We start from the raw sequence: 27,087 nt of genomic DNA, 5'->3' as shown, positions 1-27,087 counted from the left end.
AAGCATTGGATTTATATGTGAATATAAAGTTCTATAATGTATTTTCAAATGGGAAGTGTTTTTAAAAAAAAATGATTTAAAGTGTTTTAAAAAAATCAATATCCTTATTCTAACAGTTAAATAGCTTTGGATATGTGGAATGTTTTTACGCTAGGTATCAAGTTGAGACCATTTAAACTCTTTTCCCGTGAGACTGTGTCTGACAAGCGACTTTCATCTCACCAGTTTGAACCATGTTACATCAGTGAAAAATATATACTACATCAAAACTGACAAAAAGAAATACTACATCAAAAATCCTTTGATCCAATTGCATATAACAGTGTTTGGCACAGCTTAGGGTAGCACAGCTGGTAGAAATGCTATCTCACAACACCAGAGATCCGGGTTCCATCCTGATCTTGGATGCAGTTTTAATCTAGATGTACAGTATGGAAGCAGGCCCTTCAGCATACCGCATGCCGACTATCATGCATACACTAGTGTTATGTTATCCCACTTTTGCATCCTACACACTAGAGGCAATTTACAGAAGCCAATTAACTTACCAACCTGCTCGTCTTTGGAATATGTTAGGAAACTGGAGCACCCGGAGGAAACCCATGTGATCACAGGAAGAATGTGTCATTCCGCACAGACAGCTCCTGTAGTCAGGATCGAACCTGGGCCTCTGGCGCTGTGCAGCAACAGCTCCACTGCTGCGGCACTATGCCGCTATCTGTGACAAGTTTGAACATTCCGATCTCATGGGTATCCTCCGGGTACTCCGGTTTCTTCCCACATCCCAAAGTCATGTGGGTTTGTAGGTTAATTGGCCACTGTAAATTGTCCCTAGTGTGCAGAAGTAGATGAGAAAGCGGGATAACAGAACTAGTGTGAATGGGTGATGGTCGGTGTGGACTTGGTGGATCAAAGGGCCTGTTTCCATAATGTATCTCTAAACTAAACCTCTTGCAATGACATCACGAGTAATGTAACTGGTTTTAAATATATATCTAGAAAGATACTGGACATTCTCTCGTGTAATTTGAAAAATGTGCTTTTAATACACACTTTTTTATAAAGTGAATTTTGTCAACTGGTGTATTTTGCTAAAATGATACATGAAATCTCATGATTAAATTGTACATTTAATCTGGAGTTATGGTATATAAAACCATTAACACAGCAAATAACAACAGCAAGATGAATACAATGTTGCAAGGAACTTGAATTTGTATACAATGTGCTATATAACACCTTTAACATTTAAATATTCAAATGTGCCTTATGGAATGCTATCAAATAACATTTTTCAAGAATTGCAAGAGCTATGAGGACATGAACAAAAACCTTGGTTAAAGAGTTTTTAAAGCAGATTAAAGAATGAAAGTGTTGTTTGGGGAAGGAATTCCTGAGCTGAAGTTTTGGTTGCCTAAAGTAACCAATAATGGTGGAGTGATTAAATTTGTAGATGAGCTAAAGTCCAGATTTCGAGCTGATACCTTATGCCAATAATATCTCTCAGGATTGTAAAAAGTAAGATGACAAAAATAGGGAGGATGAGGTAAAGGAAGGATTTGAAATTAAGTAGTATTTTAAGATTAAGGCATTGGCTAACCAGGAGCCAAAGTCCAAAAGTAATGGATGGTGAGCGATTGATACATCACGATGACGTCGTCTTTTCAGAGTGTAAGGAGGGAAGGCTGACTAGAACCGAGTTGAAATGGTAACAAATATTACAGCTAAGCAGAGGCCAGAGTGGAATTAAATCATGTAGTGGAAACTGAAATATACTGCCCTAGGGGTGGTCCAAATCTGTGGTCTGAGGCTCATCCAAGATTCAAATATGATACTATAGCTGGAGACAGTTTCATAGGGAAATGATGGAGTCCGTAGCTACAAAGTGAAATTTTTGATGATGATTGAACTCAATGACTATGTATTCCCAATGTTTAGTTATGGGAAATTTCTGTGGGGCATCACCCATGTGGAAAGTAATGTTTTTTCTAATGTTTCTTAGGGACAGCATGGAGGTGAGAAATGGGATGCCTGGAATAGATTCTGGTAGGAAATCGAGGTAACATTTTGGGTATACAAAGAGAAGTAATTGCATTACTTTTTCTAGATCTGATTGACTAGATTAGAATGGGATCAGGAAAATGAATTTTCATTTGGATGGCAAGTTCGAGGAAATGATGGGATGTGAATTTATATGAATGACCTTTCTGAGGCTATAAAACTGATTAAGAAACCCAGTAAGCTACATCACAAGTGTCACTGGTATAATGAAGCAAAAGAGTAGATTGATCCATTGTCATTTTGTTCCATCATCAGAAACTCTTCAGATTCCGATTGGTGACATTGTTGATCACCTTTCTTGAACTTTATTTGTTCCTGGAGTTGGATGATGTGGGCAAGAGTGTACTTATTGTTCACGTCCAGCTGCCTAAGATCTGTTAGTAGTTAAGAGTGTTTTCAAGAGTTAGATTTAGCTCTTAGGGCTAAGGAAATCTGGCTTCTGAAAAAGCCAGAACGGGTACTGATTTTGGATGATCAGCCATGACTTGAAGGGCCAAATGGCCTATTTTCTATGTTTCTAAGGCATCAGAGTTTGTTAAGAATGAGTAAGGCTGGCCAATAATAAACCTAAATAATAAACCTAAAAACTATTAGGGAATAAAATGGGGTTTTAAAACAATTCAGTACTTTCATTTTCTCCCATGCTGGGGTAATTCAACTTTGCAATGACGTTGACAAAAGTGCTAGCAAGAAGGAGATTCATGTGTTTTCTCCGGAGCTGTCAATCCAGAAGTGCGATCAAAAGAGGATTTAAATTTTGCCTTTCTGTAAGGTTAAGAGCCAAATACATACTGTTGTACGATATTAAAAAAGCACAAAAATAAATAAATTGACTTTTTCCTCATTTTTTCTTTAAAATGTTAACTTGTTATTTTGGGTAAAAAAAAGACTTCATCCAAATAGTACTTGAGTAGAGGATAAAGCAAATACTAAACGATTGCAACAATGCCCTCATTGACTTGCTTATTTTACTGATAGATGGGCCATGAAGTAGATTTTTAAACTCACCAAGGGCAGTCAAAATAAATGTTTATGTAATAAAATAGTAAGTTTAGTCAAATCTAGTTTGCATTCTTAAAATCTAGTATTGGCACGGTATCTAATTGATCTTATTTTGTATGAGTAACATGTAACAATCAGGATGTATTCTATTGATATGAAAGGTCACTGACTTGCCTCATGAACACATATTCTGCCTCCTTTGCGAGATTGAGTGAATTTAAATCTTCAGATGCTGGAATTTTTCATCTCATGGAAAATTAGCAAAGCTGACTTTTAACAGCAAATCAACTCTTTCCATAATTCTGTTTACCGTTTTTTGTCCCCTTTTGCTCTGTATTATGCACTACTCCAAGCTAAAGTGATAGGAACATGCTTTGAGTAATGAGAAAATTAGAAAACTTAGCAAATTAGAAACTTGAAGGTGTTGGTACTATGGATGTAAACTACCAATTATTTAAAGGCGAAGAGTACTGTTCCACAAGATCATTACAAACAATGTACTTAAGTGAAATCATATTGTAAATAAACTATGTATATTTATAAATGTTTTAGATTTAAATAATTACCCATCTACAATGACATACAGAAACATCCCCAATACAAGTTTAAAACAACAAGACTGCATTTGTTAGAGCACAAACTGCTAAAGAAACACATTATTTATTTGTAGTTAATTATTTTGTAAGTAACTGACATTTCATTATGTTTAACAATATCATGTACTTTATTGGAAATATTTGTGTATAACGTGTCATTCTAATTTAGATTTGCATTCTGTTGGTTCTTTTAGTACTGCCCCAGTCTTAAAGATAGAACATGTCATAGTATTTATGAGATTGTTCAGTCAATTAACGTATTAGAAAACAAAACAAGTACTGAAGTTTTGTTAATTGCAGAAGTTTAAAAAAATAATTTTGTAGCCAACAAGTACCTTAAAATTGCAATTAAATTCTATATTGGCCTGATATATACAGTAATTGATCACTATCAGCTTTTGAAATAAGATAGGTTGACTGAAATACTGATTAAATTGCAACATTCAATCTTTATAAATTTTCACAATGCAAAACAGTCCTGGAATCTATATTACTGCATGTTTACTGTCAGTATTTGGTGAGAATCATGCCAAAACAAATTGCCAATTTGTCAGCAATATCTCAATTCCACTTATCACAGAGACTACAGAGGTGGCTGGGTTCAATTTTAATGTATTGGCATCACCCTTTTTACACTTATCCCTGAAAACATAAATATAACCATTGCAGCTAGCAATCTTCCACAGGGAGGGCACACGACTCCAAACCTCTGGGAAGCGCAGTCTGGTAAAGCTGTCAAGCAGTGGATTGTAACATACCAAAGAATCTCCCTCAGCTACAATAAAAATCAGGTCTTTGTGAATAGCAGCATGCATACGGCCTGCAAAAGGGAGGAGGTAAGACTTTAACTGGCACATTCTGGTACCTGTGTTAAAACACTGGATGAGACGAGATGGTTTGGTAAAGAAGTCCAGGTCATTCTCTTCCCCACCTAGTAGATAGATGGTTCCATTAAGGTTAACACCAGTCGCGCAAGACACTGCAGTGTCCAGCTGATTCGTTTCGACCCACACATTATCACAGACCACATAATAAATAACAGCACTGGAAAGCGTATCCTGAAGGGTTTTCCCACCCAATGAGTAAATGGCATCTTCACTTGGGACGGATACAAGCGTGTGCTGCAGGCGATCTCTTGGTAGTGATGCGCATTGTTCCCAGTCCATTGTCCCCATGTTGCATTTCCACATCCGACGTGGGATGGGGCCACCTACAACATACAGGTCACTTCCATGCTTGCATGCAGCGGTAATCTGCTGTCGTAATCTATTTTGTCCGCTGACGCTGATAGCATCATCATCACAGTGCAAAGAAACAGCCAGTGAGTGTGTCCGTGTGTCTTCCTTTCCAATCAGATAAATATGAACTATTTCACCAATTTCCTGTTTGAAATATAAAATAACTCTGGTTGTTATTTTGGTATTTAATAAGCTTAAATAAATTCAACTGAAGGCAAAAAATAATTGGACACACGCCAGAAACTTATCTTGAGATTGAATGACTTTGGTAGCTCATGTCGAATCACAATTTTACTTACCACTAGAAACACTTTATTGTGAGGTATGAAACCTAAAATATCTCTTATCTGAACTCCGTCTTTCATCCTAGCTTGCAAACCCAATGACAGAAGAAAATCACATACCATCACATGGCAAACTTACAAGTAATGTCTTCTTAAAACGTCAAATATCTACATGTTTCAGCAATAGAAATTATGATTAGTTACATTTAATGTTACACAAAATTAACCCACAAGAAGAATGAACAGTGGGACATTTTATTTTTGTTATGATATTAATGAGAATTTGTATTTTTTAAATTTGGAACAACTTGATTGATGTATTTGAATGAATTGGCCAAATATGTGCACATACAAGGAATGTGCCTTGGTGCTCCGCTCACAAATAACAACACAAACATACAGCTAACAATTAAGAATAAAGCATAACCACATCAAAACAATAAAGGTACATTACAGTCTAAACACGTGGGGGTGAAAATAAACCAGAGCAAAAAGAGACCACAGACTTTGGTTATTGAGTAGAACTACTACTCGTGGAAAAAAAGGTGTTTTTCTGTCTGGCTGTGGCTGCTTTGACAGTCCGGAGTCGCCTTCCAGAGGGAAGTGCTTCAAAGATTTTGTGGCCAGGGTGAGAGGGGTCAGAGATGATCTTGCCCGCTCGCTTCCTGGCCCTTGTAGTGTACAGTTCGTCAATGGGGGGGAAGGTTGCAGCCAACAACCTTCTCAGCTGATCGAACGACCCGTGGCAACCTCCAGATGTTGTGCTTGGTGGCTGAACCAAACCAGACCATGATGGAGAAGGTGAGGACTCAATGATAACAGTATAGAATTGGACCATCATTGCCTGTGGCAGATTGTGTTTCCTCAGTTGCCGCAGGAAGTACTTCCTCTGTTGGGCCTTTTTGACTGTGGGGTCGATGGTGGCCCCCCATTTAAGATCCCTGGAGATGATGGTTCCAAGGAACTTAGTGATTCCACAGATGTGACTGTGGTGTTGTTGATGGTGATTGGGGGGAGGGGGAGCTCTTCGAAAGTCTACAATTAATTCCACTGTCTTAAGAGCATTGAGCTCCAGGTTGTTGCGATGGCACCAGGACGTCAGCTGTGTCACTTCCCGTCTGTAGGCAGATTCCTCCCCATCCTGGATCAGTCCAATCAGGGTTGTGTCATCTTTATACCTCAGCTTGACAGAGGTGTTTGTGGAGGTGCAGTCATTGGGGTAAAGGAGAGGGGAGAGTATGCAGCCTTGCAGTGCTCCTATGCTGAGGGTCTGCTGGTCCGAGATGTGCTTTCCCAGCCTCACATGCTGCTTCCTGTCTGTCAGGAAGTTGATCCACTGACAGAGAGGTTCAGGCACAATCAACTGTGAATTTAGTAGTAATTGTGATAATGCAATATGTATTAAATTATTGGTTTCAAGGTTTAAGTTACATTTATCATGCTCATACCCTAACTTTTAGAAGAAGAAACTTTTATTTAAATACTCAACAGTTCGGGACATTTGCCCGACACTTCAAATACTCTGCTCGGGGTCTGAGTGTATTTTACGTTTCTTGCCTGGAACTTACTACGAATATTTAAATTATGTTCCAATGTTTTCTTTCCATGGTTTACTCAGCTGACAACATGTAATAATCTTTCACCATGATGAAAAGGGATTTTTATGGGTTGGGAGGTGCAGTAAAAATCAAGTTCAAAGTTTTTCCCTGCAAACATGATTGTTGGAATGTGAGTGATGTTAAGGTGGCTGAAGTTATTATTCACCTTCAGTTGCCAGAGTTTGAAGAGCTCTTTTTCTTATGATAGCTGTATTTTAACATGGTGTGGACAGGAAATTCCTAGATATTGATCAAACAGAAACAAAACATGCCCAAATATTGTGATGTGACTTGTAGAAAAATTTAGATGTAATTATATCCTAGTTTTGTTTCTCTTGTTGACAATGGTAGCAGTGACAAGGAAAGGAAGATCCAGTCAAAATATTTCTCACATTTTTCACATTTCCTTATGATAGGTGGCCATTCAGCCCATCACGCCTAACTATCAGAGAGCACCCAATCAGTCTCATCCTGCTCAACGTCTTGCAAACTATCTTTTCACATTCCTATAGGTCTCTCTTAATCTCCTGCCACTCACCTATACCAGCAATAATATTCTGCTGATTTGCACTTGGAATTGTATTAATTGCTGTATTTATCACTATTGTATATACACTGTTTATTCTGTGACCTTCATGTAAACAAGGAACTTCATTGCCTGGTGTATTTGACAATCTGATTGGGGTAATTTAGAAGAGTAATTTAACCAACAAGCAAGTCTTTTGGACATAGGAGGAAACTGGAGAATCAAGTGCAAACCAATTCCACACAGATAACACGAGGTTAGGTCCCTGGACCTGTGAAGTTTGTCTTGAGTTTTGCACTGGTAAGAAATTTTAGTTTCAGTACATTTCTATTTCCCTGTTGAAACATTTACGCTGACTGGTTTTAATGTACAGTACCTTTAAACTGGATAACAGGTTCTCGGAGTATTGTACTCGCTCTTCCTTATCATGGTCAATCCAGGTTTCTATCGCTTTGGCTGGTTTCTGGGAGCTGGGAACGCCATCTAGAGTATCATAAAAGAAAATGGTATTATGTTTTGAATCTTCCTATTATTTATAACTAGAGTCCAGACTATGGCTCCAGACCTCAGACTACTGACCCAATTGTTCTTGTCTGGGATTCCACCAAGGTATTTTGGAGGTAAGCCTTGATACAGGCTTAATTCAATAGAGATTTGGGTGATGTGATGTCGTGATTCAAATTTCACTGTACCGTAATTGATACATGTGACAATAAACTGACCTTGAAACCTTGACGTTGAAGACCGGAATGTCATAGAAACACACAGCACAGGCCCTTCGGCCCAACTCATCCATGCAGACTAAGATGCCCCATCCCAGCTTGTCTTGGTTTGCCTGGCTCATTTAATGAGAGGAATAGATCGGGTAGATACACAGAATCTCTTGCCCAAAGTCAGTGAATCAAGGACCAGAGGGTTTATGATGAAGGGGAAAAGATTTAACAGGAATCTGAGGGGTACCTTTTTCACACAAAGGGTGGTGGGTGTATGGAACAAGCTGCCAGAGGAGGTAGTTGATGCAGGGACTATCCGAACATTTAAGAAACATTTAGACAGGTACATGGATAGGACAGGTTTGGAAGGATATGAACCAAACACGGGCAGGTGGGACTAGTGTAGCTGGGACATGTTGGCCGGTGAGGGCAAGTTGGGCCAAAGAGCCTGTTTCCACACTGCATCAATGTATATCCCTCTAAACCGTACCTATTCATGAAACTGTCCAACTGTCTTTTAAATTCTGTTGTACCTAACTTAATTACTTCATCTGTCAGCTTGTTCCATACACCCACCACCCTGTGTGTGAAAACGTTGCCCCTCGTTATCCTGTTAAATCTTTCCCCATTCAACTTATGCTCTCTAGTTCTCGATTCTCCTATGCTGGGAAAACAACTCTGTTAAAGTTCTTGACCTTGTAACAAATAGACAACCACGCTAATCGATTTAAAACACAAAAAGCTTACCCACTAACACCCAGGCGGGAAATGGCAGAGCCGGCTACAAGTATGTAGCTGTGCTTGCCAGATCTGAGCACCCACTTCAGCAATAACAGGGTACAGCTTCTTTTTATTATGGAGGTGACACACAAAATCCACAAACAGATGGCTTTACCATATATGGAATAAACCTGCTCCAAGTTAACTATCTGAGCTAAACTTTCTGCACAAGTTTCAGTGCTCAAGGTACATAGTAGAGGTACACAATAGAGGCAATTATCACATTGGTGTAACCAGACATGAAGGCAGTCTGAAGGTCCAGACATGAAGACATAAAGGTCCTTGTTACATTGGGACATCCAACCATGTACACAATGGAGGCAATTATCACATTGGGGTAACCAGACATGAAGGCAGTTTCGGCCATTAACAACTTCCATGCAACTGACCATATACACAATAGTTAAGTATCTCTGCAACAAAATTAGCTGTCTGGGCTTGACTTCTGCAGTACACACATTTTCTTTAGCCACATTTTCTTTAGTCAAGCATCCCATCAACCTCTGCAAGTTAGCCAACTTTATCAACTCTATCCATTCATTCTATCTATTCCCCTCATTATTTTATACATCTTTAGAAATTTACCCTTTAGCATTCTGTACTCCAAGGAATAAAGTCCTAACTTGCCCAACCTCTTCCTATAGCGCAGGCTCTTGTAAATGTGAATTATTAATGTTCATCAGAAGTCCACTGTTGCTTCCTCAATCTCCCAGCAAATTATGTCCATTACATGCGAGGAGATGGCATTGCAGGGATCAAATGCTGCAGGCAGCGAAAGTTGTAAGAAGGTCTGGCAAATATTCTTCTGCAGACTGTTAAACTAGATTGCCTCTGAGGGGGTGCTGTGAACTGTTTATGTATGTGCTGTTATGTTTGTGTGCCATTGTATGTTCGTTCTTAGTACCTGAACTGATGTACAGCACTTTGGTCAACGTGGGTTGTTTTTAAATGTGCTATACAAATAAAATTGACTTGACTTGACGATCTTACCCAGCCTAAATAAAGCAAGATACACTTGGAAGCACATTAAATGGATTTGTTTACTGCCCTTCACCCTGGTTAATCTTCAGACAACTGTAATAAATCAGTTGCCTATACTGTATTAAAGTGTTGCACATATACATATTTTGTTATGATTCATAACAAAAATTATATGGCCAACTATTCTACTTTTCAAAGTCCTTAGATCAGTAGCCCACTATTATCCTTGCTTGTCAAAACTTTTTTGGCAAACTGAAAGCTGTAGATTGTGAGCATATTTTAGATAAATGAAAGTAATACGTTTAATTCAAAGGAAATCCACCCAATAAAACATTCAGTTTGTCTAGAAAGGAACGAGAGGTGCTGGTTTAACTCAGCGGATCAGACAGCATCTCTGGAGAAAAAGAATAGGTGTCATTTCAGGTCGAGACTCTTCTTCAGGAAACATTCAGTTTCCTCTATATAACAAGTTGAATGATTTCAACAGTATTTGACTCCCAAAATGGTAAACCAGGAGAGTAACCAGCTTAATTAGTTTGTAAAATGCCATCAAGTCTTTGGAGAAGATATAGAGTAATTACGTTAGAATGAAACTAGGAATGAGAGGGTAAAATTACTTGGAACGACCAGTTACATTAGGAACGTTCTTTGAGTGAAGAGGTTACAGAAAGGTTTCAAATGTATTCAAAATCATCAAGAGGAAAACCAATTTTGATTGCCAGGCTGATAACCAATGGATGCTACCAAAAAGATTCTTTTTGTGAGGTAGTGTTAATAATTAAAACACACCCTCTGGAAAAATGACGGAAGAAATTTATCCGTACATTCTGATGGGAATTGTGTACCTAATTGAAAAGGGATCGTTTGGATTGAGGGGAGTAAACACAGGAGATTGAGACTAATTTGACAGCTCTTCCAAAGAGTCAGAACTGGCATGGCCAACTGAATGTTTCCTCCCAGCTGTTTAATTCTATGAACAGCTAAAGTAGAAAATAATCGAATGGGTCCCAATTTTTAAAAACGTTCATAGACATGCATTAAAGGCATTTAATTGTTCCTTCAGGAAATTGATTAATTGGTCAATTTCCTCAAGGGCCAATTAAATGAATTTAATTATTATTATTTTTTGTATTAGAGGGATTTATCTATTCATTTATTTATTTTAATCACACGATGACACATTTAAATAATTTTTAATAGCAAATAATCAATCCTGTTTGTATATCCCTGTCATTAGCAAGTTTCAGCTCAAAATAAAAATCTGTAAAAGAAATATTTAAAAACCTGAAGTTAGCTGCATATTTAGGATCACATATTTTCCAAGATCAAACTGAAAAAAGTATATATTTAAAAATGTATATATAAAATGCAATTGCTGCAGAATACAGGAATAAATATGAACATTTTTCTTCTCTGGAAAGGCTACACCATTATTTGTTACATAAAAGACCTAGCCTCATGGTGAAATTATCTTAGATTTTGGATAGCATATACATTTTCTCCCATGTATTCCTTTAATGAATAAAATGTTTAAATGTTTCATTCTCCCCCTCATGTGAAAAGTAAGTAGATAAGCACATACCTTTAATGATGTCTGTGAACAATCTAATGGGCAGTTTCACAAAATCTTCCGTCTTGTGAAGCTGGGACAGATGTGTTTTTGCACACTGTTTTGCCGCTGTATACAGTTTCTGGTCACTGTGCTGATCCGCTAAACACATGACTTGTAAACAGTTCCTGATATCAACTGTCCGAGCCAGAAACCGAGAGCATTCTTCAAAAAGCGAGGTCAATTGGTACATATCCGCCACTTCATATGTTTCCTGGAGGTCCTCCACTCTCAGTTTTACAGTTCCTCGGTAAATATAGTCCACAAGGAGCTGGAAAACGCTCGCATTCACATCTTTTAATTCTATAACGTCATTGTGAGCTTCCTTTAAATTAGAGGTGAACATGGAGCGGAAGAAGCAGCTCTGACCAGAAAGAACCAGTCTATGAAGCTGGAATTCTTTACCTTCCACAGAGATGGTAACATCTGCAAACAACCTGTCTTCAAGGCATAGATCCATTATGCTCTGAGCAACTCGGACGGAGTGTAATCTGTCTGTGAAGGTATAGCTCATAAAATAACTCTCTTCAGTTGGGCCTGCAATGGTTGCACCTCCCACGTCACTCGCTGGCTCCATAATAACACAGACACAATCAGATCCTATGGGAATACAATTCATAATTTAAAAAAAAATCCTATATTGCAAAATATCACCATATTATATTTGGTAAGTTGTTTTGTCCAAAAACACAAACACCCTGTATCATACATTCAATATCATGCAAGGGTCAAGAAAAGAGTGTCACGTCGCGGCCCTGTTTCCACCAATCTTTCCACCACTGTGCACAAGAAGCAAAAGATGAGCAAGACGCCATTGTATGCAGATGCCGAGAAGTGTGTTCAGCTCTGGCTGAACAATTTCTAATCTTATGATGTGGACTCGGTAAGAAGTATCATGTACAAGGATATTTTAGCCCATCATTTATGTGATGGTTAAAAAAAGCTGCTTAACCTATCTCACTTCACAACTTTAGGCAAGTAATTCTTCATTTTCCCTCTTGTTTCTTTCTTAAATAGCGGAGTTACATTTGCTATCCTCAAATTTTGCATAAATTGTTCCAGAATCTACAAAACTTTGGAAGATGACAACTAGAGGTTACATCATTATTTACATGCCAGTGTGTTTAGACAGTCACTTCTCCAAAACATCTGGGATGTAAATCATCAGGAATTCAGAACCTAAATTTTCAGCTTATTAATACTTATCTAGTAATATTTCTTTACTCATAATTTTCTTTTACTTTCTTATTTGCACTTCACCTTTTTATCCTATAGAATTTCTTGTAGAATTTTTGTAACTTGTTCTATGAAGATAAATAGAAAAGAGAATAGAATAGAATGTTCTAGAATTCTTAACCCAATTCAATATCTGTCTGTAACAGACCCTAATTTGCCCTCACCTAATCTTTTCCTATTTACATTACTACGATTCTTATAATCAGTTTCATGTGTTTCTGTTTTCCTGTATCTTTAGTAATTTCTTGGTCATCCTTTGTTGAATTTTAAAATGCCGTCAATCCTTAAATTCACTGCTTTTCTTAGATAATGTTTTTTTTTTAAAATTAATTTTAATGTGCGAGTATAATGAAGAGAATCACTGTAGAATATTACATAATCGGTCAAACAAATCTGGCTGATCCTGCAAAATGTTAAATCTAGATTTCGGAAAAGGTACATCGTTTTCCAAAACCGGACATTTCCAATAGAACTCTAAGTACATTAAATTTACTCTTTCCAAAGACAAAATAACTCACTCGGTGCTTCCAATATTTTATATTCTTTAAATGATAAACTAATTTGAAGCTTCCTTTCTACTCTACTTTGACACCAACATTTTACGTTCGGCTTACTGCCATAAACTTGTGAGCAAATGAATGTAAAGACAAAACAAAAGCCTAAATATTCGGAGGAAAATGCTGCACATTATTGGTGAGCATCGGCGTAGAAACGGAGCCTGGCCACACGTTAGTGAAGAGCCGAGGCCTGTGTGTGAGCGGCTGCAGCCGAGGAGAGAGCCCAGGGACTGGAAAAGCCCAACAATAACAGATTGTCAGCGGCTTCTGGTGGAGAATATATAACAACCGCCCATCTGAGCCCCATATCCTCCCACAGCTAGAAAATGGGGGAAACCCTCCTCGGGTCTGGTGCCCAAGTTCACTCACTATTTTCTCCAAAAGGACTGCTATTACCTAGTTTGTCACCTGTCGGCCAGAGGTGCCGCACTCAGCTCCGCGTCCAGTGCAGGGGGGGAAGAGTTAGTGTGGGACCCGCTGTTGGGGCGGCGGGGAGGGATGAGTGAGCGCACAGCCGGCTGCTGCAGCAGCTTCCGTTCCCATTGCCATGGCGGCCAGGCTTGTGAGTTTGGCCTGCGCTGGGCTGCGGAGAGGCTTCCGGAACTCGGGTGAGGAGGGGGCGGCGGCGGCGGCGGCGGCGGCGGCGGCGGCGGCGGCGGCGGTGGAGACGGGGGGGGGGGGGGGGGGGGGGGGTGACGGGGAGCGCCGGCCGGGCCCGGCCCAGTGGGTGGGCGGGTAGGCACGGTAAGGCGGACGTGAGCCGAGCCGAGCCAAGCCGAGTCGCCTCTCATGGTGCCGCTGTTTGACCTTCTCTCGGTGACACGGCTGGCTGGCTGGTTGCTCCCGGGCCACTGAGGATCAATTTATCCCAAAGAGGAGGAAAGATTCTAAGGGGAGTAAGACGCACCCGTGGCTGACAAGGGAAGTCAAGGACAGCATAAAAATAAAAGAGAAGTATAACATAGGGCAAAGAAGGGTGGGAAGCCAGAGGATTGGGGCTCTTTTAAAGTAACAGAAGATAACTAAAAAGGCAATACGGGGAGAAAAGATGAGGTACGATGGTAAGCTAGCCAATAATATAAAGGAGGATAGCAAAAGTTTATTTAGGTATGTGAAGAGGGAAAAAAATAGTCAAGGCAAATGTGGGTCCCTTGAAGACAGAAGCAGAGGAATTTATTATGGGGAACAAGGAAATGGCAGACGAGATGAACTGGTACTTTGGATCTGTCTTCACTAAGGAAGATACAAACAATGTCCCAGATGTTCTAGTGGCCAGAGATCCTCGGGTGACAGAGGAACTGAAGGAATTTCACATTAGGCAGGAGATGGTGTTGGGAAGACTGATGGGACTGAAGGCTGATAAATCCCCAGGGCCTGATGGTTTGCATCCCAGGGTACTTAAGGAGGTGGCTCTAGAAATCGTGGACGCATTGGTGATCATTTTCCAATGTTCTATAGATTCAGGATCAGTTCCTGTGGATTGGAGGGTAGCTAATGTTATCCCACTTTTTAAGAAAGGAGGAAGAGAGAAAACGGGAAATTATAGACCAGTTAGTCTGACATCAGTGGTGGGGAAGATGCTGGAGTCAATTATAAAAGACGAAATTGCGGAGCATTTGGATAGCAGTAGTAACAGGATCGTTCCAAGTCAGCGTGGATTTACGAAGGGGAAATCATGCTTCACTAATCTTCTGGAATTTTTTGAGGATGTAACTAGGAAAATTGACAGGGGAGAGCCGGTGGATGTAGTGTACTGTGACTTTCAGAAAGCCTTCAACAAGGTCCCACATAGGAGATTAGTGGGCAAAATTAGAGGACATGGTAATGGGGGTAGGGTACTGACATGGATAGAAAATTGGTCAACATTCCATTGGCTTTCTTCACTGCCTGCTGCACCTGCATGCTTCCTTTCAGTGACTGATGCACTAGGACACCCAGATCTCGTTGTACGTCCCCTTTTCCTAACTTGACACCATTCAGATAATAATCTGCCTTCCTATTCTTACCACTAAAGTGGATAACCTCACACTTATCCACATTGAACTGCATCTGCCATGCATCCGCCCACTCACACAACCTGTCCAAGTCACCCTGCAACCTCATAGCATCTTCCTCACAGTTCATACCGCTACCTAGCTATGTATCATCTGCAAATTTGCTAATGGTACTTTTAATCCCTTCATCCAAGTCATTCATGTATATTGTAAATAGCTGCGGTCTCAGCACCGAGCCTCGCGGTACCCCACTAGTCACTGCCTGCCATTCTGAAAGGGACCCATTTATCCCCACTCTTTGCTTTCTGTCTGCCAACCAATAGTCTATTGTCTATTGATCGACGGGGTTGATGGGGATCGGGGTTGGAAAGGGAGACCAGGCAGAGTTCGGGCATTGACAGGCACGGACAGGATTGGGGTCGGTGTCGGAACAACACAGGGTCCTATCAGAGTGTAGGAGGATGTGGAGTTTGCAGAGGACAACAAGGTCCCCCTGTATCTGCTTTCTGCATTTAACCTGTGGCAGGAAGAAACGTTTAAACGAGGAGAGTCAAGGCTTTAAACACTTTAACTTCCCCTCCCATTCACATACTGACCTTGTGTGTAGGAAAGAACTGCAGATGCTGGTTTAAATCGAAGATAGACACAAGATGCTGGATTAACTCAGTGGGACAGGCAGCATCTCTGGAAAGAAGGAATGGGTGACGTTTCGGGTCGAGACCTTTCTTCAGACTGACATTTCTGTCCTGGGGCTCCTCCATTGTCAGAATGAGGCCAAATGCAAATTGGAGAAACAGCACCTCATATTTTGCTTGGGCAACTTACAACCCAGCGGTATTAATATTGATTTCTTTAACTTCGTAACCCTGGCTTTCTCGTTATCTCCGTCCCTCCCCATCCTAGTTCTCTGCCTAATTCCTCCTGATAAAATTATACTGATTGTACGCCTTGTTGTCACCATCCCCTCAACTAACAATGAACCATTCTACATTGCCTTGAGCTGCTTCTGCTTTCATCTGTTGTTTTCACACCTTACCCGTCCATATCTCTTGTCTCCCTCTCCTCTGACTCTCAGTCTGAAGAAGGGTCTTGACCTGAAATGTCACCCATTCCTTCTCTGCAGAGATGCTGCCTGTCCCACTGAGTTACTCCAGCATTTGTGTTTATCTTCAAGTCAATACTTAATTGCCAACATCTCACCTCCAGCAAATGGCCCGTCAACGAGATACTGGAGAGAACTTGCACTTTGTGTTTTAGCAAAAGGTTCTGGAAGAAGGGAAAGCCTAATGATGTAGCAAAATAGGTTTTGTGAGATTAGCCTATATTTTAAATTATGTATCTATGTGGATTTTCAAAAAGGAATAAAAGTTCATAAGTCATATGTGTAGACATAGGCTATTCAGTCCATTGAGTTAACTCTGCCATTCAGTCGTGGCTGATCTATCATTCCCTCTCAGCCCCATTCTCCTGCCTTTTCCCCATAACCTTGACACCCTTACTAATCAAGAATCTGTCAATCGCCGCCTTAGAAATACCCAATGACTTGGCCTCTGCAAAATCTCCGGAAAATTCCACAGATTCACCATCTTCTGACTAAAGAAATTCCTCCTCATCTCCTTTCTAAAGGTGCGTCCTTTTATTTTGAGGCTATGCCCTCTGGTCCTAGACTCTCCCACTAGTGAAAACATCCTCTCCGCATCCACTCTATCCAGGCCTTTCACTATTCTGTAAGTTTCAATGAGGTCCCCCATCATCCTTCTAAACTCCAGTGAGTATAGGCTAAGTGCCATCAAACGCTTATCTACGTTAATTCAATCATGCCCGGGATCATTCTCGTAAACCTCTGGAAGCTCTCCAATGCCAGCACATCCTTCCTCAGATAGATGGTCCAAAACTGCTCCCAATGCTTCAAATGTGGTCTGACTAGTGCCTTATAAAGCATCAGCATTACATCCCGGTCTTTACATTCTAGTCCTCTCAAAATAAATGCTAACATTACATTTGCCTTCCTTACTACTGATCCAACTTGCAAATTAACCTTTTGAGAATCTTGCACCAGCACTCTCAAGTCCCTTTGCACCTCCAATTTCTAAATTCTTTGCCCATTTAAAAAATAGTCTACACCTTTATTCCTCTTACCAAAATGCACGACTTTACACTTTGCTACACTGTACTCCATCTGCCTCTTAGCCCACTCTCCTAACCTGTCCAAGTCATGCGGCAAAGTCCCTGCTTTTTCAACATTACCTGCTCTTCCACCTATCTTCGTATCATCCGCAAATTTGACCTCAAAGCCTTCAATTCCTTCATCCAAATAATTGGTACACAATGTGAAGAGTTGCGGCCCCAGCACTGACCCCTCTCGAACACCGCCAGTCAGTGGTAACAACCAGAAAAGCCCCCCATTATTCCTACCCTTTGCCTTCTGTCATTCAGCCAATCTTCTATCCACCTTTTCTCTAATACCATGGGCTCCCATCTTCTTTAAAAGCCTCACATGTGGCACATTATCAAAGGCCTTCTGAAAATCCAGGTAAACAACGTCCACTGACTCCTTTGTCTATCCTACTATTTACTTCCTCAAAGAATTCCAACAGAAAGCTTTGTTTTGTTTTCCATTGTTGACATATAAATGCAAAACTCTCCCATCCTGTGGTCAGGAAAGCTGAAGATTTGGCAGATGAAAGACTAGTTTGGCATTCCGGTTTGCCCCATTTTATTTGTTAAGGCTGTTGCCCCACTACTGTTTGATCCTATGATTGAATCAATGTTATTACTCTGCATTTTACCTTACACGGTGGAAATTCAGGTAGTACGTGCCACCTGGGCTGCCACTCAGCCAGTTCATTGCTGATTTGTACTTCACTCTATTTACTGTTAGATTTTACATCCCTTAATGCCTTTACCTAGCAAAATACATGGATTTCATATTTACATTTTCAATTGTCCCAGTTTTTTGGTATGTTCGGGCTTTTTATATTTTCATTTGTGTGAAGTTTTCTTTCCTGACACTACTTCAGAATGGCTCATTTCCACTTTATAGCTTATCCCCCCTTGTGGAATTCTACCACCAGAGAAAATGATTCTCTTTACTCAATTAAATATTTTAATCATTGTCTTTGATCAGCGGAATACAAATCTCTGGACCCTATCCTCATTAGAAATTGATATTGAAACATTCAAGGTTTATATCCTTCCAAACAAAGAGACCACTGTTGATTGCAGTATTTTGAATGTAGTTTCAATCTCTTTATCTTCAACTTTCTTGAGATAAATGTCAGGGTTCCATGAATTTTTTTAAATGTACTCAAATTTTGTGACACTGATAGAGTGCAACTAGTGGAATGCCACATGGGTCGTTTTTTGACCCTCAATTATGTACTATCTTAGTTTTTGTTTAGAGATACAGTGCCTCAGCCATTTTCTATGGAGTGGTCCATGTTCTCCAGAGATGCTGCTTAACCCATTGAGTTACTCCAGCATTTTGTCTTTTTCTTGTAAACTAGCAACTGCTGTTCCTTGTGTCTAAAGGAAGCGTATGCCAGGTTTGAAAAGATGGAATCAGACAGGGCTTTTGAGGAATATAAATCAAGGAGGAAAGAACTCAAGTGGCCAATTAGAAGGTACAAAAGGGGCCACAAAATGGATTTGGTGAGTCAAATTAATGAAAATCCAAAGGCTTTTTATACCTACTTTAAAACCAAAAGGGTAACAGGGAGAAGGGAGAGCAGCTCAAGGATTGATATGATTGAGTTTTCTGGGGAGGTGATGAAGGTGACTGATGAGGGGAGTGTGATGATGTTGTCTACATGGATTTAGTAAGGCTTTTGATAAAATCTCCCCAGTAGGCTAATCCAGACGAGTAAGACACTGTTGCAGGATTAACAGTGACTTGGTCCTACGGGTTCAGAACTCGCTTACTGATATTTGTGATGGAAAGACAATATTCAGGCTGGAGACCAGTGGATCTCTCTGGGATCTGTGCTGGAACCTTGGCTGCTTCAATGTAGAAGAGTTGGTTAGTAAGTTTGCAGATGCCACCAAGATTGCTGGGGTTGGGGACTGTGAGGAAAGCTGTCAAAGTATACAGCAGTATATAGATCAGCTACAGAAATGTGTGGAGAAATGCCAGATGGCATTTAATCTGAGCAAGTGTGTGGTATGGCACTTTGGGAGGTTGAATGTCAATATGATAAATTAATGGCAAGACCCTTAACAGCATTGATGTGCAGAGGGATATTGTCCACAAGTCCCTGAAAGTGGCAGTACAAGTAGAGTAGTAAAGAAGGCATATGGTATGCTTGCCTTCATTGGTCGAAGCATACTTCTCACGACAACCCCCAAGTGTCCAAAAATAATACAGCAAGATACAAAATAATATAATATGCTAAACAGCTAGCACAAACACAAATGGCTCCTACAGTATATAAATATGGAAGTCATAATGTAGTTTTATAGGACTTTGGTTAGGCCACATTTGGAGTATTCTGTGAGTTCTGGTCGTCCTAAGACAGGAAGGATATGAAGGGTTATAATTAGGGTGCAGAAGAGGCTTACCAGAATGTTGCCTGGATTTGAAGATATTAGTTACAAGGAGAGGTTGGGTTGCTTTCTCTGGTGCATTGGTGACTGAGAGGAAACCTGGTAGAAATTTATGAAATTATGAGAGGCATAGATAGGGTGTCAGTCAGAACCTTTTTCACATGATGGGCATCTCAAATAATGGAGGGCAGAGCTTTAAGGTGAGAGGGGCAAAGTTTAAAGGAGATGTGCAGGGTGAATGTTTTACACAGAGGACGGTGAGTGCTTGGAACGCGCTGCCAGGATGGTAGTGGAGGCAGACACAATAGTGGTGTTTAAGGTAGATAGGCCTGGATATGCTAGGAATGGAGGGATATGAATAATGTATAAGCCGATGAGATTTGTTTATTCTTGGCATCATGTTTGGCACAGACATTATGGGCTGAAGAGCCCATTCCTGTGTTGTACTTTTCTATGTTTAAAAGTTGCGACAGATCCCAGCTGGCACCTAGTACTCTCATTCAGTTATGTGATGTGCTCAACATTTTCTTTCTCTCATGTACCTGTATATTTCCTCCTCACCAAAAACCTTCATTTGTCAATAGGCTATTTCATTTTTATTATTATCAACAAACAATGTTTTTAAATAGGATAAATATTAACAATGATGCTGAGACTATTTTCTGAGTCTATTATAATACCATGACATGGGTAGACATGGGCGGCACGGTGGTGCAGCGGTAGAGTTGCTGCCTTACAGCGAATGCAACGCCGGAGACTCAGGTTCGATCCTGACTACGGGTGCTGTACTGTAAGGAGTTTGTACGTTCTCCCCGTGACCTGCGTAGGTTTTCTCCGAGATCTTCGGTTTCCTCCCACACTCCAAAGACGTACAGGTATGTAAGTTAATTGACTGGGTAAATGTAAAAATTGTCCTTAGTGTGTGTAGGATAGTGTTAATGTGCGGGGACCGCTGGGCGGTGCGGACTTGGTGGGCCGAAAAGGCCTGTTTCCGCGCTGTATCTGAAATATGAAAAAATATATATATATGAAAGGTAGTCTGAAGAAATGTCTCGACCAGAAACGTCACCCATTCCTTCTCTCCCGAGATGCTGCCTGACCCGCTGAGTTAATCCAGCATTTTGAGTCTACCTTTGATTTAAACCAGCATCTGCAGTTTTTTTTCCTACACATAATACCATGACATTATTTACATCTAGCTGCCCAGAATAAAAAACAAAGCTTTGTCACTTTTGAGATGTTGGGGCTCCTGAGTACTCCAGAAGAATCCAAAATTATGGGCAAAATGGTTTGAACCTTGTCTGACTTGTCTGTCTCGATGAGCCAAGGTTGATGGACCTATTAAAGTATTCCACTTTTTAATTTTGTACTCAAGTTAAATTCACTTATATTTTCAGCTTGCGCTTCATTTAAATAAATTGTCTCTTTTTATTCCTAATGTTCATTATCTAGTGTGTTTTTGATTTGTATCACAATTTCAGTTTATGTAAAATACATGGGTTCATTTTTTAAATTATTTTGATACAAATGAGATGTTAAAATCTTGTCTGTGTTTTTATCTTAGCTCCGGGCTGGAGTGTTTCAGTATCACAAACCAGGTTTGAGGGATCGACCCCCGAGACACGTCGTAAGTAACTGCCAAATGTTCTTTTAATTGTATCTTGGTTTTAATGTGCAAATCCACAGATGACATTGGGAAGTTTCCAGGTAAAGGTGCTCTTTTACTGGGGAGTTAGTAATTATGGTTCTCTACTCTGAGAGCAAAACAATTTTTCAAGAGTGCCACATAGGAGAGGATTCAGTTAGAAGGAAAGGTGGTGTGGTATCGAATAAAGGATAATCTTTTACATTATGATTAACATGTGCTCGGGGTTGAATTGGAAAATTACATTAACTAAGCAACATCATATGTGAGGATTTTTTATTTCATCGTTCTACTGAAAACAGTATTGTGCATTTGTCATTGGTTGTGCAGAAATGGTGATGAGCTTTATTCTAACTCTGCTGAGGTCCTAGTGTTAAAGGTACACCTTCTTTCGTATGTCAACTACAACAGTCAAAAGTGGCAATTGGTGCTTCAGAGTACCATAGTTGACGCTTTGCTGCAAATTTTGCCAGTTCCATAGAACTACCCAGGGTGGACGACGAGGACTAAAGGAAGCTCCCACCCCAAAGGTACACCTGAAATGCAGTTGTATTAGAATCTTGGTCTGGTGGTAATGAATGACAATATATCCCAGTCAAGAGATGTGCCCCTTGAGGGAAATGCAGCGATGATGATACTCTGAGTATCTGCTGTCCTTATCCTTGTAAATGAAGGTTTCTGCTATGTTGAAGTGCTGCTGTTTTGATTTTAGCAAATTATTGTTTAACGTGCTGTCGATAAAGCAGAGGCTGAATGGTTAAGTAGTCAATGGATGTATTGCCCACCATAATCTACCTTCCTTGAAGTAATGTTGAGCCATGATTAATGTAGCTTCCCTCATCCAGATATGGAAAACATTCTATTACAGTCCTGACTTGTGACTTGGTGATGGAGAGGTTTCGGAGAGCTAATGCCAGGTGCAGACGAGTCCGATTTTAACTTTGCAACACCATTTATTCATACTTGGATTTAGAAAAGAAATTGACTGACCCATTGAGATTTGTTGGAAAAATGAACCAAGAAGCCTGGATGCTTTTAATGGGAAGAAAACATGAGCGAAACTCCATACTTGTTGTTTATCAGGCATTTTATCTTGCAGCTACTGTCAGACCAACGAATGAACTACAGCGTAACCAGCTATCCCAGTTTGGTGAATATGTTGCTGAAATTCTTCCCAAATATATCCAACACGTTCAGGTAAGCATCTGGCTAATTTGGTTGTACTTTGATTCAAATGGAGTCACTGTATTTGATATGTCCCTCAATCTACAGTATGGTCAAATATATATTTGTGAATATGCATTAAATATTTACTGATGTAGCTTGGGTGCAGAGAAGATTTACAAGGATGTTGCCAGGACTCGAGCGCCTGAGCTGCAGGGAGAGGTTGAGCAGGCTAGGACATTATTTCTTGGAACGCATGACGATGAGGGATGATCTTATTGAGGTGTATAAAATTATGAGAAGAATAGATAGGGTAAATTAAACCTGAGGGGCAACGTTTTTAACACAAAGGGTGGTATATGATACAGGCTGCCAGAGGAGGTATATTGAGGCAAGTACTACTACCATGTTTAAAAAACATTTGGACACGTACATGGATAGGATAGGTTTAGAAAGTTATGGGCTAAATGCAGGCAGGTGGGACAAGTATAGAAGGGACACACACGTTGGTTGGTATGGGCAAGAAAGGCTGAAGGACCTGTTTCCATGCTGTATGTCTCTATGACTCTATGACCTGCTGAATGTTTTTGGCATTTTCTGTATTTATTTCAAATTTCCAGCACCTGCAATTATTATTATTTTTTCTTCAATAAATATCTTTGTCTTGTCTTTGTTCAACAGGTAACCTGTTTCAATGAATTGGAACTCTGTATCCATCCAGATGGCATATTACCGGTGCTGACATTCCTGCGAGATCATACCAACGCCCAATTTAAATCGCTTGCTGACGAAACTGCAGTGGATGTCCCAACTCGTCCATTTAGATTCGAGGTAAGGGGATAAAGGGTCAGGACTACAGTTATGAAGTACTGGACCAAGTGGACCCGTTGGGCCCAAACCTCTCCTGCATTGGTGCAGCACCCTCTCCTCCCCCCCTTACCTTTCCCCCCCCCTCCCGTGCTCCCCACCTCCCTCCCCCTCGCCCTCCAACCCCTCCCCTCCCCCCCCCCACTCTGTCACCCTCAACCCCCCTTATCCTGCCCCCTCCATTCCTCCCCCCTCCTTCCAGCCCCCTCCCTCCCTAGGAGATAAATTTAAACTTTAAAATGTGAATAACTTAAAAAATATAACACCGATTTCAATGAAACTTCTTCCATTAGCACGAAAGGGATGACGGTGAGTAACGTGAGCCTAAAATTGTCGTGTTATCGTGTACCGTTTTGGCTGTAGTTCAGGAACAAATCAAATAAACAAGAGTTTTAGTATATAGATTACATTTATAGCAGCTCTTAAATTGTCCACATTTTAATATGAGAATTTCAAATTACTTTGTATTTATTTGATTTTACTTGGAATGCTTATTACTTACCTCAACATTAAATATATTGGGTAAAGTTTGGTCTAAAATGGAAGACTACTTCCTTCCAAAGTAGATCTTGTATGGGAAGTAGGGACAGAACAGAAGTGAAAGAGTTATGTGTGCAATCCTCTAAGAACAGAATGAATAGCAAATGGCATAGGTCTGGACTCACTGACAATCTTCATCAGATCACACTTTTGAGTGAAATTAACAAAAATGCCTGTGAACGACAACTTTGTGCCTCAAGGTTCAGTTAAAGTTGAGTGCACAGTCACAAATGAACCTCACAACAGCATCAATGAGACAACAATTGGATATTGCCAATTACACTGAGAATGGATTTCAACGTCTTTATTTCTTGAATGATGGCGTAGACTTCATACATACAAATATCACTGCTATAACCTATCAGAAAATAAAGCTCAAGGAAAATTTGTGTATTTTGTTTGAACACTTTTCCACACATCACTTCCTTTTGATGCTTAAAAAAGTATAGAGTTAATCATAAACTAAAGCCATGATAAGAAATTCCAAATTGCCAAATCACTTGTTTAATTCCATGCATGCATACATTTCAAGAATATGCAAAGATGTATTACAGGGTTTTACAAAAATTGACAATTCGTGCAAGACTTTCACTTTGCTATCTTGTTTCAGTGTTCTGATTAATGATGGTCATGATTTAATTTAAAGATATCTGCTTCTTTTGCAATAGATTGTATATAATATGCTTTCGCTGCGGTTTAATTCTCGCATACGTGTGAAGACTTACACTGATGAGTTGACGCCGTTGGATTCCTTGGTACCTGTGTTTCAAGCTTCAAACTGGTATGAAAGAGAGGTGAGCTGAAGCAATGTAATGATTTTTTTTCCAGCTCAGGCAAAGGGCATTGATCTGAGACATTGATTTTGTTGGTCTCACCGTGAGTATAGGCTGACCTGAATTCTTCCATTTTATTAATAGTTTGCCTCCTGCAAAGCCAAGACAAAGTGCAATGATTGGAGGGATGTAGCCTTAAGGAGTGGTAGATAATTGAACTAAGAGCAGAGCAATATTAGATATTGGAGGCTAGAGTTTGCTGACAGAATCTGATGGACCGGCAAAGAAGAGTTTCAGCCATATTCTGACAGCCTACTCCTAACGAGAGTAGATTAAGCCTTATTCATTTAATTGAATATGAAAACAAGGCTTTAGGTAGCTAGTTGTAGGCAGGATTGGAGATCAGTATGAAGAAAATTACAAATCATTGCTATATCATTAAATGTCTAAAAAGCAAAGGTAGACTCCAATCTTTATGGGACTTCTTATCTGTTCTGATGAGAGATGTTGTTTAAATCATTAATTTTGTTATAGAACTTGCTGAACTACTTTGTATGTAGTAACTTGAATACCAATTGAAGGTTGTGTGTATAAATTCAGGATGGCTATCTAATTTGGTGGAGGAAAGTTGCTTGTGGATGTCAGCAGTACAGATTTGAATGTTTAACTTGAGGCATGGCACTAGATTTTGGGGAATCCAGCCTTTGATGGCTCTTAATTTATCTGGAAAGAGCAGATTTGATCAATTGGGTGACTTTTTCTTCATTGATGTTTTAGAATTTGAATTTTAAGTGAAAAATCATGAGGCTTTTAGGGCTGAATTGGACTTTAACTGTTGTAAGATGCTTATTTTCCAAAAGCAGCCACACAATTAATAATACGATTTAAAACAACTCGACTGCGCTTTGAGATGCAAGCACGGAAAATAGGACATTAGATTAAGTCAAGATACAATAAATGATCTAATTCAGAAGTGACATTTAAGTAATTATTTATTATGTATGGTTTTATAATTTATGGCTAAAATTTTAACCAGAAGATAATTTTATATTTTGCAGGTTGGATGTACAAATGTTCAATGTCTTTCATTTATATTTATATATTGCATCTATTAAGTCTGCAATTTGAAGGTTATAATTAAACTTATGACATTACATAATTTCTACTATTCATTCCAGATTTGGGATATGTATGGTGTATTTTTTGCTAACCATCCAGACCTGAGACGAATTCTCACAGACTATGGATTTGAAGGCCATCCTTTCCGCAAAGACTTTCCACTTTCTGGCTATGTGGAGGTATAACATCTGGTTTCTTTAATAGTGTAGCTGGCAATTTTTGACTTTTGTTTTTCTCTTCCATTCACCCTGCTCCTGAAATTTCTGAAAAAAGTCTTGAAATAAAATGAAGTATTGCGTGCAGTATTGGGAGTATTGCCTGCAGTTCTGTCGCTACGTGACAGGACGGAAGGATGTGCAGGTTTTGAAGAGGGTGCAGAGGAGGTTTACCAAAATGCTGCCTTGTTTAGAGGGTTTCAGGTACAAAGAGAAGTTGGATAAACTTGGATTGTTTTCTTTGGAAGGTCTGAGGTTGAGGGGAGACTTGATAGAAGTGTACAAAATCATGAGAGGCATAAACAGGGTAGACAGAGCTTTTTTTCCCAGGGTAGAAATGTCCAACACTGGAGCCCATAGCTGTAAGGTGAGAGGGGGAAAGTTTGATAGAGATGTACGGGTCAAGTTTTTTACACAGTGTTGGAGGCCTGGAAGGCATTGCCTGAGGTGGTGGTGGAGGAAGATCCGAGGCTTTTAAGAAGCTTTTAGATACGCACATGGGAGTGCAGGGAATGGAGGAATATGGATCGTGTACAGGCAAATGAGATCAGTTCAATTTGGCACCAAGTTCAGCACAAACATTGTGGGCCTAAGGCCCATTTCTGTACTGTTCTAAAAATCTGCAATGCAAGCACATCAGCTATTTGGAAATAATTAAACACCTATGTTAATTGTTCGATTTCATGAAGTATGTCACCGATGTAACTTGTTCCCTTTTCTTCCAGGTACGTTATGATGATGAAGTGAAACGTGTGGTTGCTGAGCCAGTTGAACTATCCCAGGAATTCCGCAAATTTGACCTCAATAGCCCGTGGGAAACTTTCCCAGCACATCGTGAGCCGGTTGAACTACCAAAACTTGACGCTGGGGAGAAAAAGCCTGAGACGAAATGAATAGAGACATCTGAATCTTAGGGAAGGCTCTGAGTAATATCACTTCTCACGTGGACCTAAGTAGATGTTGTTCTGTAACACCAAATGGTCTGTGTGATATTTATGTAAATAAATTACTTGTATAAGGTTGCTTTGCTGCAGCTTTAATTGTATT

At 39.9% G+C, this 27,087-nt stretch overlaps 2 protein-coding genes across 5 annotated transcripts; one reads left to right on the top strand and one right to left on the bottom strand.

Moving 5' to 3' along the window:
* Nucleotides 1–1,139: 1,139 nt before the first annotated feature.
* Nucleotides 1,140–13,717, bottom strand: kbtbd4 (kelch repeat and BTB (POZ) domain containing 4). Of its 4 annotated transcripts, none has more exons than XM_078415303.1 (4): nucleotides 13,551–13,717; nucleotides 11,362–11,988; nucleotides 7,682–7,788; nucleotides 1,140–5,041 (listed from the first exon to the last, which is right to left on the bottom strand). In XM_078415303.1, exons 2-4 carry the CDS (start codon nucleotides 11,963–11,965, stop codon nucleotides 4,184–4,186), a joined length of 1,569 nt encoding a protein of 522 aa, XP_078271429.1. In that variant the 5' UTR covers nucleotides 11,966–11,988; nucleotides 13,551–13,717; the 3' UTR covers nucleotides 1,140–4,183. The 4 variants fall into 4 exon arrangements, with proteins under 4 accessions (XP_078271429.1, XP_078271428.1, XP_078271430.1 ...); XM_078415302.1 differs by having other exon boundaries at nucleotides 13,578–13,717; XM_078415304.1 differs by having other exon boundaries at nucleotides 13,590–13,683.
* ndufs3 (NADH:ubiquinone oxidoreductase core subunit S3) lies at nucleotides 13,657–27,087 on the top strand. The gene is made up of 7 exons (XM_078415306.1): nucleotides 13,657–13,789; nucleotides 21,282–21,344; nucleotides 22,462–22,559; nucleotides 23,208–23,357; nucleotides 24,602–24,727; nucleotides 25,885–26,004; nucleotides 26,766–27,087. Exons 1-7 carry the CDS (start codon nucleotides 13,729–13,731, stop codon nucleotides 26,931–26,933), a joined length of 786 nt encoding a protein of 261 aa, XP_078271432.1. The 5' UTR covers nucleotides 13,657–13,728; the 3' UTR covers nucleotides 26,934–27,087.

The sequence above is a fragment of the Rhinoraja longicauda genome, chromosome 18, assembly GCF_053455715.1.
Source record: "Rhinoraja longicauda isolate Sanriku21f chromosome 18, sRhiLon1.1, whole genome shotgun sequence".
Lineage (NCBI taxonomy): Eukaryota > Metazoa > Chordata > Chondrichthyes > Rajiformes > Arhynchobatidae > Rhinoraja > Rhinoraja longicauda.
Note: the sequence above shows the minus strand (reverse complement) of the source record. Positions and strands in the feature narration are given on the sequence as shown.